Source organism: Arachis ipaensis, chromosome B5 (genome assembly GCF_059453495.1).
Source record: "Arachis ipaensis isolate K30076 ecotype BB chromosome B5, ASM5945349v1, whole genome shotgun sequence".
Lineage (NCBI taxonomy): Eukaryota > Viridiplantae > Streptophyta > Magnoliopsida > Fabales > Fabaceae > Arachis > Arachis ipaensis.
Window position 1 is genome coordinate 158,835,783 of NC_142440.1, and position 13,267 is coordinate 158,849,049.

A 13,267-nucleotide genomic window follows, 5' to 3' on the forward strand; every position below is an offset into this window, starting at 1 on the left:
ATACAGGAGACTGGAATTTATAGGAACAAAAACTGAAACTTTAATAACATTTTTTTCAAAAAATACCATCATTTAACTTTTCAAATTTTAAATATATTCCTCAATCTCTATATTTATCTTAAATTAAATATGATACTAAGATATAACTTAATTCAGTATAAAGACTTAATTTAGTCCATGTCTCTCAGTATCAGTCTTCTTTCCAAACACATCTTTAGAGACTTTTTAAAATGTTTTAATAGATCTGTTCAAAAATCTAAGTCTAGTTTAAACGATTTCATACTAATTGGCCCTCTAATTTGGGTTTGCCGCAATAATAAAAATGTAAGGATTAATTTAGATTGGTGGTTTATTGTGGTGTTGCACAATGTTAATTTGGAGGTGCATACCATAAATGGAGGTTCTATTGGGTGAGGACTTTGCATGTTGTTGTTGAACTTATAATCATTTTTTTGAATAAACTGAGATCTCCTTTATTTCAATGTTATATATTATATGGTAACATAAGAAAGAATAAATAATGCATGCAAGACCATCATTATTTAGCTTTTGTTGATCACATTCACAAATCACATACATTACTGTTATATTTTTAATTAGACTATATACTGTAGGATCATTGTATTCTTATTATAATTAAGTACTCATTATTTATAATGATTCTCAAATATATTACAATCACACAAACCTTTGCTACAAAATTCAGCTCTTCAATCTTCATACACAAACCTTCACATATTCTAACATACATGGTCACTGGAACAATAATCAAAACTCTTAATTATTATGCTCCTCACATGTGTGACTATACTCATGCTTTTATTATTCTTATGAAGAACTTAGTACCATATCATCCTCAGATAGATGGTGATGAAGAATCCTCTATGCTATTAGAGGGATGAAGTGTTGTTGAAGCTTCTATATCAATTTTATCTGAATCCACAAACTTCAAGTAATTCTCAATCTCTTTAGTGTCATGGCTTCCATGTCCAAGATGAAACCATTTCCTAGGATGGTGGGGTTTTCTCTTTCTGTCACTTATGGCAATGGCTATGTCATTGGGAAACAGATCCTTGAACACAAATGCACGCAACATGGTTGTTACAACAAGTGCTGTTACCACCAATGTAGAGATGATACTTAGTATTACACACATTGTTTTTGTGAAAACATTTGTGACCTCATTTGAGTATTTTATTGTTGCAATTGCTGCACCAGTCATTGGAAATGTATAGGCCCACCATGAAAGTGAGAATCTGCAGAATCAAGAATCACATAAATATATATATCAGATACTCTAGTCAGAAAGTTCATAAACAATAAGAGATATATGGAAGAAGATGGTCAACATACTGGAAGCCTCTGAAAAAATTGATCCGTACAGCCTGCAAAATCATAGGATCATGAAACTAATTAATAAGAGATTTTTAAGCTAGAAATTAAAAAAAAAGTACTAAAATTAAAGTGTTGGATGTGAAAAGGTTTGGCTTTATTATGTTAGTAAAGTTCAATTTGGTCCTAAAGTTACATTTCTTCGAACATTTTAGTTTTGGACAGTCAACTGTTACTTGTCCTTACATAATATTTTCTCTGACATGCCACATCACCAGTCAACATAACATAACATGACACGTTAGTAAAACAGTAATAATTGACTTATGGTTGACTGTCTAATAAGACTAAGTTGATTTGCAAAATGTAATCTAAATTGGTACTTTTGAAATTTAAGGGACTAACTAAAGCCCCTTTGCAATTTCATGATTAATATGCATATTTCATCAAATATGAGGAGAAAACTAACCAGTGAGAAATAAAGGAACATGGCAATGAAATAAGCAATCCTTGATCCATAATCAAAAGAGCCCTGAATCTTAGCCCAAGCCATTGAGGCAACACTAGGTGCAGCCACAAACAGAAAGAACACTGGATGCAACTCCTTAGGGAGTGTCTCATTTGTTGGAAGTCTCTGATACAGAGTCACAAACAAGACAGTGTAATGAGCCAAACCAATAGCAAAGAAGAAAATAGGCCCTTCTTTCAGTCCCATTGTTGCACCAAGCAATGCTCCAACAAAGTTTCCAACAACTGAAAGATGGTTTGATGGGTTTGCAACCTTTGATAGCCTCCTTTGGCCTCCAGACATCCACTGTCCATAGATCTTAAGCTCAAGGCAGAAAATTGGTGTCATTAGAATGTACCAAAGTGAATGGTGAAGGTTCTTTGTGATTGATGGTGGAACACCAAGAGCCAAGAACAAAAGGGCTATCCAGGGTGCGAAGAAGAAGTTAACACGGATCGGATGGTAGTACTCTCGACGAACTGCTTCAAAGTAGAGAATTATCTTGAAAAGATATGTGGTGAAGATAGTAATAACAAGAGCAATGGAGATAAACCATAGGACTAAGTTTATTCTGAGGCTTAAGTGAAGAAACTCAGTGGATGGAGAACTTGCAAGTGTTTTCCAGAGAATTGCTTGGCTGCTAACTCCAAGACAGATACCGATAGCCGAGACAGGAAATCGAAGAAGAAATGGCCATTTGCTGTCCTGAGGAAGCAGTATCTCTTCTGAAGACTGTTGGAGCAGGAAAACAAGATAGCATGTTAGAACCAATCCATAATAAGTAAATTATTTAGACCTTCAATGAGTTAAATATGATCTTCTTCACTTGTGCAAAGTAAATTTAAGTCTAGATTTTCTTGCATCACAAGTCTATTATGTATGAAATATAATGGCTAATTTCAGATTACCCAAAATTGGATTTTTTAATAACTGTTTTGGATATGGAAGAAGGCTACCACGTACATACCCTTAGTGTTTCCAATTCTGGTCCTTCCAATGCATCGAAATATCGATCAACCGGTACAGGCCTTTCAGTATTCCTGACATTGTTGTTGTTGTTGTTATTGTTTTCTTCTTCTCTAGTATGTCTGGGTGACTTCCCTCTAAGCATTGATATCTGTCTCTCAAGTGTTCCAGACCATGTTTTGAAGGAATCAAATCTCTTATCCCTGAAGGCTCTGATGCCAGGATGGTTTGGAATTTCTGCTCCATGAGGTGATGAATCAGTAGGGTGCACATAGGCCTTTGGCATTGGTTGAGAGTAATATTTTGATTGCTGTGGAGACTTAGAATCTGCATCAACTGCAGAAATCGGAACACCGTCTCTACCAACTTCATCACTGAAGAAAACCATGTTGGTTTCATGTGGCAGAGCCTCTTCACAGGTTAGTGGCATGCTGATTGAAACAGATTGCTTCCTTTGGTGGTTGATCACCACAGCTTCATCACCTTGTCTTTCTATTGATGTTAATTCACTTTCCTGTTGCAACATTCAAAATTCAATCAATTGGATTTTGAACATAAATCCGAGATTATAAACGAGATTTGAAAAAGTACAGAGGATGTGTGTGGTTCGCAGAATGCTTTCGCACTCCCAGGAACGCAAAATCCTTCTGTGAACCACACCGAAAGGAGCTAAATATGTCTTACTTTGGTAGATGGGCTTGGAAGTTGAGCATCACCAGTATCAAATCCAACTACTTCATTTGATGATATATACTTAATTAGTGATGGAACTTCAGGAGAACCTTGTTCTGCTAATTCAATTTTTTTGTTAGTTTCCATGCTAGACCTGAAAAGATGTATAAAAATTTGTTTAGTTACATCCACAAGATTCTGAGCCAAATTGAAAATCTTTGCAATTATGAATGGGATCACAATCATCCACTTAGTTCACAAAGTGTCCTTTTCTTTCTCAGAAACTATGTTCCAATGATGTAAAAATATTCACTCTAATACAATCAAATCTTAATGGCAATGCCTAATGCATTTGTTGTGCAATCTAATTAAGATACTGATTCAGTCATAATAACAAACAGGGAAAGGTTCTTTATTTTTTTTTTTTTCCTTAAATAAAAAGGTGGCAGAAAATAACTAATTAATTTAGTGGACCAACAATAAGCATTATTATATGGTGAAAACGTTAGATATATGAAGCTTTTGTCCCTTTCAATCTTCCATAGGAACAGTAATAACATTTATCAAGTTTGGTTAAAAATTAATACCATAAATGCAATATACCCCATCTAATGAATTGGATTCTTATTAGCCATGAATCCACATGAAGATATGAAGCAACAATTTATTAAGACTTCTCAATATCAAAATCATATAAAAAAGGAAAATTTCAAGAATGATCAAATACTATCATAGTATAAATAAAGCTACAGAAAATGCAGAAAATATAACAAGAAAAGAGAATTCAAACCTTCAAAAGTAGTTATCTTCTTTTCCAGTGATGACTGAAAGATGATCCAAGAAAATGAACCAATGTGAGAAATTTTCACCTACTGAGGAAATAAGTAGAACACATGGTAGGCATAAAATGGTTTGAAGTCAAAGGAAGATGATGAATTAGGATCCAAGTACATCAAAAGCACATTTGATTTGAGATAATCACGGCTGCTTATTAATGGTTTTTGTGAGAAGGACGTGTCCTTTGATAAAAGACAAAGCTGCATAAAAATATATATGGTAGGAATATGACAGGTAAGAATTCATATTATTTTGTTAACTTTGAAAAGACTTAACATCATTCTTAAACAAGCTTATAATGTTGTTGCTTTTCTCACTTAAACAATTTGGATGTGAATTCAATGTAAACAAAAAACATTGAGTAGGTGCCAGCCATGTTTAGATGTAGAAGTGTAGAACCTCCTCCAATTGCATACTCAAGAACATTCAACATTCATCAAATTGGCAACATACATCAATTGATTTTTTTTTGTTGGGTAAACTATATTTTTTTTGTCCACGAATTCCCAACCCGATAAGTCAAAGACTAAGGGTCTGTTTGGATAGGTTTATAAGTGACTTTTTTTTAACTTTTAATTTATGAAAATGTGTAGTATTAATGTCTAGTATAATTTTCAAAGCAAAATTGCAACTTTCTAAAAAGCTATTTTGGTGCTTAAGAAGAAGTTAAAAAAATGACTTCTCTCGTAATAAAAAGCTTTTTATCACTTTTCTCTTAAAATAAGTACTTTTAGAACTAAAAAATAAAACGCAAAATAACTTATTTATAAGCTACTATTAATATAAGCATTTATTGTTTAAGCTATTTCTTCAAAAGTAACTTAATTAAGTTGTTTATCCAAACTGGGCCTAATTTGTTGCAGATCTAGGCTCCTATCTAAAGGTCTGATAGGACCAATAGGTTGTTATATGTACAAAACCAAATTTAAACCCCCAACACTTACTTAAGTAGACAAATGAACTGATTACTCGATCAATCCAAATTACTAAAGTGGGTTTGTTGGGTAAACTATTAACACATTAACACATAAGACATAAAGACATTCAAATAGTAAAGATATGAAAAAATAATAATTTTTTTAGTTGATTTTATTTATTCTCTAGCTAAACTGCTGATAATTATTATTTTAGCTATTCTCATGGTTCTATAGAAATAATAATTGTTATTTTTTTATTTTTTATTTTTTTTGTCTTATCTCATATTACTATCAAACAAAATCTTTCCTTACACAATCCAAAATACTAGTACATCTTTTGGGTCTATATTTCTGATTATCTTGAATATTTATAAATTTATGTCATGTTATAATCTCCAAACAAAGTTACATACATTTAGAATACCAAAGACAAAGGAGTAGTCTTCTATGGTCACAAAGTTTTGGAGCTATATCTTTCTTGTAAAATACATAAGAGTCCAATATAAATGGAGCATAAAGGGCAAAACTGGTAACACATAAAATAATAAAAAAAATTAAAAAAAAATATGGACACTATAGACAATCAGACATAGCTAGCAAGAATATTAAAAGGTGAAGATAGTTTGAAGTAGATGGATGACAAGATGCCAAGTCAATGGATTCAATTATGTCATTATCATTACAACATGCACTGAATTGGCTGCTGTTTATAACCTTTTGGATCCCTTGATTTTAGGTTTGGATTTTGTAACCTTAAAGCATCTTTAATGGAATGTTTTTTCTAGAATATTATTTTTTATATTTTAAAAAAATAAATTGACTTAAAATTAAAATTTATATTAAAATTGATTGACAAAATAAAATTGATATTATTTTAGAGATACGATATTATTTTAATGGAGAATCAATAAAATTTTATCGTTCGAATAATTATGTTAATAAAATAGTTAAAAATAATATAAATTTTTAACTAAATTAAAACTAAATATTAAAAAAATAAATTTTATTATTAATTTTAAATCACTATTTATAACATATAATTCTATAAATATTTATATATCATCTTATAAGACTTAAAATACAATTAAAATTAGAACTATCACTAAAAATATATTCTTAAGATTTTGTGGAAGAGATAAACATGCTTAGCACGTAACATGTCATCAGCAACACAAAAATTTCAAACTAATCTGAAAACAACACAAATTTATTATCTTTATTTTAAATGCAAAACAAGTAAACAACACGTTGAATCCTTGATAAATTTGTTTTTGAATATATAATAAAAAATTCCTGAAGACCGTGTTTTAATACCAGTATTTTTTTTAACAATCAATGCACGTTTTCTTTGATTTTGTTAATAAAAAATAACATCAATAATTAATTAATTAATTAATAACAACTTATTTTTATATGAATATGAGAAATATTTAGTATATGAATAATAGTATTGAAAAAAAATCTAAAATATTTTACAATAGTGGTTCACCACGAGTAAAACAAAATAAATATCTATAATAATTTCGCTACGTTACCAATATCATTTTTGTTAACTTCTACTAACTCTTATTTATGACCGTGTTTAATGAAAGTATCTTTGTGGATGTGTTTAATAAAAATATCTTTTTTATAGTTGTATTTAATAGAAGTGTCTTTATAAATATATTTCATAGATGTATCTCTTTGTATATGTATTTAAAATATAATAATTAATTATTATTAATAATAAATTAGTAGATAATATATTGGTACCCTATATTTTTTTTATAACCAATTATGACAAGCAACCAATATTGACCCTTTTTTTTTTTTGGTAGATAATATTGAAATATAAATCCGGTTTAATTAATATGCCTGATTTAGTTGACGATAGATGTACTCCTGAAAAATCGCAATCAACACTAGAAAAAAAAAAATTATTAATAATGATAGACGGCCTAAATACACTCTCCATTCTGCATTATTTTCAACATTAAAATAAATAAGATCATCAAGTGATAGTGAGAGTAGCATATTTGGATTGCTAGGTTATATATGTGATCATGAGATTAATACATACATAAAATTATTATATAACCAGTATTTTAAGATTTTTTGATTTATTAATAAACTTTACAATTCGAATTATTCGATCATGTGTACGATTATATAGGGTCACATATAATAATAGAAAAAAGTTATATGAATTGACTTTAGGTACAATTAATAATTAAGAACGCTTATATAAAAAATTTAGTCAAATATATTAAATTAATTAATAATTTTTTACTATTAATTTTATATAAAAAAATACATACGAATTTTTAGCTACAATAATAGGCCGCTTTATTTTTTCACTGATACAATAATTATATATTTTTTCAACAACTCCATTATTATTATATTATAGATAGATGTCGAATAATACATCCGATTGATATGCGCATATGAGTGTGTAATAAATTACAAATATAATCACCAACTCAATTATATTCGCGAATATTAATTAAAAAAAAAAACATAATAGTAGGGTGGAGAAAATTATAATATCCCAATCAAAACTCATCAGTCATCACCAGACGAAACAAAATAAATAATAAATTGTAATTAATAGAACCAATACATCAATAACAAATCTTTATAATTTATTAGAAAGTAACAAATAATTACAATATTCAAAAAATTGATTTTCAGAAAACATATTTCGGGCGTGTGTGTGTATTTTTATTTGTTTATGTTTTCATTTCATGATGTACACTATACACTAAAATTATTTATTTATAGCATCAATTTTTGGGCAGCGAAACTTTTCTTAAGAAAAAAAATAAAATTGTATAATAATATAGATTGATACCATACGTGGAGAAAGTTGAATGATTAGTCAAAGGCGTAGTTGCAAACTATATATAGCAGTCCCCACTTACAGCTATAACAGTAAGATGTGCCATTCAATTGGAACTCAATTTTAATTTGTTAGTAATAATAATAACAAATTATTAATATTCATATATTATTATTATGTGGTACGTAGCCTAATACACGCCTCAATTTTCTCTGTTTGGTCATCTATATGGATATATCTCTGGGAGGAATATCATGATTATATTTATATGCGAGGAATATAATGGGAAAGTTCTTCAAGTATATATAATTATATATAAAGCCGCCAAACACTATCCAATTATAATTCAAATGACATAATTTTTTTATATTTATTTAAAAAATTACGTGTTCAAATTTTTTTATTTTTAATAAAAAAAGCTGCCAACAAATTATAATTTAAAAATTATAATCTTTTTTTTATTTAAAGATTTTGAATTCGAATTTTATTTTTAATTTTAAAATATATATATTAAAAAAATTAAAACAGTCTAAATTTAATTTATTTAATAATTATTAATTATATAATTTAATATTTATTAATTATAATATAAATAATAAATATTAAATAAAATAAATTTGGATCGAACTGTTTTCTTTTTTTATTTTTCTAACATTGCCGAATAACTAGCTAACTAACACTTTAGATTAATAGTTGTACAACAACCAAGAACATATTTAATTTTGATTATATTTTTTATAAATTTAGTTTAATTTCATGCATAGATAATATAATATAGCTTTATACAGATATTCAATCATCTATTATTATATTATAAAAAATAACTAATTTTTAAATTTATTATCTAAAAATATTATTTAAACAGAAAAATATAAAAGAATAAATATATTATTGATTTATTAAGTTGTTTAATGCTACAACTTAGTTTGATGCATTTGCTAGCTAGATGTTGGGTTGATGAGTCAAATTTCACATACAACGCTATTAACACCATGAATATTCGTGTGCCTTATTGGATGAATTAAAACACATAAAGCATTACCTTTTTCTTAGTGAGTCTCCACAATATATACACTACTTTTGAAATGCGGAATATATTTGTCAACTAAAAAGCATTTTCAGCTTTAACCTTTCAACTTTGTGAAAGCTAATAAATTTGTTCATTATTTATTATAATATATGAGAGGAGTTTGTAGAAATTAAACAAAATTTGCTTCCTTGTTTTTGGTCCAAAGCGACGCTCAAGTTGAACCCTTTGATTTGATCAGGAGAGAAAATTCAAATGACCAAAATAAATAAAACTAGAAAAAGGAGAAATGAATGAATAAAAGAGAAAATATATAAGAAGCGAAAAAACCAACTTGAGTTGGTCGAGTGGTTAACTCACTCGTCCACTTAATCAAGTATCGAAAGTTCAAATTTTATCTTATGCATGCAGCAATTTATCATTAGTATTTAAATGAAATTTCGATCCGCGACGAATTAGTTATTGACCTCTCAAATTAGGAGACACCATGAAAAAAAATATATAAAAAAAGAATAGTATCAAATAACTCATCATAAGTGGATTTTTTTTTTTTTTTAAAAAGAGTCGGGATAAAGAGTAAATGAGTAATAATATATTTGTTTTTAAAATTAATATTTAAATAAAATATTTGTTATGATGTCTAAAAGTTATTATTTAATTATTAAAAAGATTAAATAAATAATTTAAAATTAAAAAATATAAAACTTAAAAAATTTTAAAATATTTAAAATTATTATAAAAATAAGTTAATAAAAAATTAGATACCAAATAAAAAACATCATAAAATTAGTTTTTAAATAATGGAACAACATATTTTTAGTGGACCCCACATTCTTATAGTAGAGGGTCATTGATTTACTGATTGTTTATACTTTATAGTTTATATATAACATAACCTTTTTTTTCAATAAAAATGATATGATGTTTTTAAAAAATAATTATTACTATATATATAGATATATTTCAATAGAGTTACTAGGCATATAATCATATAAACTCGTGAATATCAACAGAAAGAAAAAATTTTCTGTTTGGTATAGAACAAATTATATATATATATATATATATATATATATATATATAGACTAAGAACAAATTATATATTTTTTTTTTTTGGACAGGAGAACAAATTATATTTATATATTATATAATCTATATTTTGGGCTTTTACATAGGTCCATACAGTTGTTTGTCCTTACAGGCCCAAAGAAGTTTTATTACATAATAAATGGGCCCAAATTAACGTAAAGCTTCCATTAAGGGTACCAACTAATGGATAAGGATGAAACTATTTACCAGCTAAGTAGTTCTCCCAAAAAAAATAAAAAACAGAAGAAGAAGAAAACACTATGAAGTTCAATATTTTTGAAGTCCCTGAAGCGCAAGTCCACAAATAAACTAACCGTATTTAAAAAAAATAAAGAAAATGAAAAACTCTTGTTGGAAAAAAAAAAAAAAGAAAAGAAAAAAGAGAATGGAAGCTAGCTAGTCATCAACATACTCTTTTTTTGACTAATTTGAAATACTTTTCTTTGAAAAAGTTGAAAATTCAAGCTGTACTCGATGAGAAATAAGAAGACTAGTTTTTCTTTTCTTTTTCTTTTTTTTATTAGGTGTTATAGAACAGCTGTTTCTTAGATACTAAGGATAAGGATTAAGTTTGAGACACAAGGAGTTGTTATGAATGGAAAAAGCAAAGTTGAATATTTCTTGAGTCTTGATCACTTGATGATGTTACTTGTTACTACTTATTTGTCCTGAAAATGTGTGGATATATATACACGGAAACAATAAAAAGTTATATTTATTCTTTGCCAATCTTATTCTGGCAGTGGCTAATAAGTTATAGTTTAAATAACATAGTTTTTCCATACTCAATTAAGAAGTTGCGGGTTCAAATCTCCTATCTTTGATAAAAAAAAAAATCTTATTCTCGCAATGGATATTTTCTTTTATTTGTGATGTTTTCATATATAAGAAAAAAATATATATATAATGGTTGTTCTTGTTCTACTATTAAGACTTCTTTGTAGAGCTCGTTCTCTTTTAAGTTTGATTTTTTGTTTGGAGGAGTTATACATCTGTTATTAAAGAGTAAAAAGTGTGAGTATCTATAAAAGACGGGATAAAGACGCTTGAAACATTTTTTTTTAAAGATATTTTTTAACAACTAAAATTTTATATATGTAATCAATTAAACAGTATTATTTCTGTCATAATTAGATCGGACAAGCTGATTTGGCTAAAAAATTGATGAACCAAATTTTAAATCGATATAAATTAATATTTTTTATAAAAAATAACTATAATATTCTATTATAAAAAATTACTAAGATACTCATTTTTTATAAAAAAAAAGAGTATTAATTTATACCGATTTAAGATTTAGTTCATTGATTTTTTTGCCAAATTAATTTGTCTGATCTAATTTTAACAAAAAAAATACAATTTAATCCGTTATATGTATTGAATTTTAATTATTAGCAAACATCTTTAAAAAAAGATGTTTTAAACGTTTTTATCTAAAGATTCCCATAAAAAATATTTTGATGCTTTAATTAGTCTTTGAAATATATTTTTTTTGGGTGAAATAACTGAAATTGAAAACTTACCTCTTTCTCTTATTCAATTAACCGTGTTTATAAGAGAAAAAAAATTATGATCATTTATCCATTTTAATCATGTTTATGAGAGTAAATTGTTGTAATCGTTATTTATATTTGTGTGATTTGTTTTGAAACTCGAATCATAGTCCATTATTACATCCTCGTATTTATCACATATTTTATAGCATGACTGTTTGGAGTAGTAAAAAAGTATATCGAAATTTAATTTGTCATTTTATATATCGAATCATGGTTTAAGAAAAAACTTATTTTCCACCCTAAGTGCGTAACTAATCGTACCTAAAACTAAAATAGCTTTTGCTTTCTTTTTATTTTATTTTCACACTTAGCTACTTCAATTTAATGAACATTAGTGGATTATAAATTTATAATTGAAATGGAAAATTAAAGAAGCTAGCTACTACTAGTTAGGAGTCTAGGATTATTAGCTAGCTAGATTGTCATTAATTGTAAGCAACCAATTGCTAATCCTACAAAGAAAGCAAATTAATCTTATCATATAAGTAGAGTAATTAACTCAATTATCTGTTTAAATAAATATCAAATTTTTAAATCTAACTTTATGTATGTAATATTCTATTAATTAGCGCTAGATACTTAAATAAAAAAATTAATTAATTAATCTTAAAAAAATGAAAGATGATTGGTTATTCTAATAACAAAGTACAGTCTGAAAAGGATATAGAGTAAAGAACAGAAATTAAAATTTACTACTTAGTCAAAATCAAAACCGGCATATTTGGTTTATGAAAACAATGTAAGGGTATAGTGGATGCACTATCACATGGCGTCTTGTTCAGTTATGAAAAGGACTCAGCCACAATCATTTAATCCTTTTTTAATTTCAAGTCTTTGTCCACCAAAGTCCTTTTCTATGCAAAAAAAAAGGGGGAAAAGAAAACAAAGAAACAAAATTTGATTGAAGAATGATAGCTCCATATACAATTTTCAAGTATGGAAGTGCATTAGTCCACAAATATATTATTATTGCTTCCTATTGCTAAAGTGATGACATGGTACTCCTCTATAGCTCACTTTTATTATGACCTACTCACATTCACAAACTACATTCTTATATATTATTATTATTATAAGAGTTTACTTTTAATGCATAGTATAACAAATTTTATTTTATGTTATCATTTGGTTAGATAATTATTCAAATTATCATGAAATTTTAACCGTTTATTTTTGTTATAGACTGTCAAGTCCAGCCCAACTAGCCGCCGGGTCAGGGCACCACCTCCAACCTAGGCCCAAACCTCCAACAAAGGAGTTCAACGGGTCGGTTCCTAATACCCGATCCAAGGCACAACCGACCTACTATCCGTACGAAGCGTGCAATCGCTCGGATCGGTATTCTTGGGGCAGCACCCGGCGTCCTAACCCTAAGTCCGAGACGATCTGCTCCTTCCACGTGGGATACGACAGTTCATAAGCTCCTCAACCAATGGGTTAGGTCATCACTAGGCCCACCCAACATAGTACATAAGGGGAGAGGACAGCTCTCCCCCCAAGGTACGTTACACTTTTACCTAATTCAGTCATCTTCCCGTACGG

At 28.0% G+C, this 13,267-nt stretch overlaps 1 protein-coding gene across 1 annotated transcript; it reads right to left on the bottom strand.

Annotated features, from left to right (window-relative positions):
• Positions 1 to 609: 609 nt before the first annotated feature.
• LOC107644898 (S-type anion channel SLAH2) lies at positions 610 to 4,743 on the bottom strand. Its single transcript, XM_016348850.3, has 6 exons — positions 4,269 to 4,743; positions 3,491 to 3,632; positions 2,808 to 3,320; positions 1,802 to 2,572; positions 1,354 to 1,385; positions 610 to 1,256 (listed from the first exon to the last, which is right to left on the bottom strand). The coding sequence occupies exons 2-6, from the start codon at positions 3,623 to 3,625 to the stop codon at positions 857 to 859; spliced, it is 1,851 nt and encodes a 616-aa protein (XP_016204336.2). The 5' UTR covers positions 3,626 to 3,632; positions 4,269 to 4,743; the 3' UTR covers positions 610 to 856.
• Between the last annotated feature and the right edge of the window lie 8,524 nt (positions 4,744 to 13,267).

What these genes read in the sequence shown, in the direction of transcription:
- LOC107644898 (XM_016348850.3), bottom strand. Translation starts at nt 3,625, where the DNA reads ATGGAAACTAACAAAAAAATTGAATTAGCAGAACAAGGTTCTCCTGAA. An exon ending in CAGAATTGGAAACACTAAGG is followed by an intron (nt 2,573 to 2,807) that starts GTATGTACGTGG and finishes CTGCTCCAACAG; the next exon opens with TCTTCAGAAGAGATACTGCT. An exon ending in AATTTTTTCAGAGGCTTCCA is followed by an intron (nt 1,257 to 1,353) that starts GTATGTTGACCA and finishes TTGATTCTGCAG; the next exon opens with ATTCTCACTTTCATGGTGGG.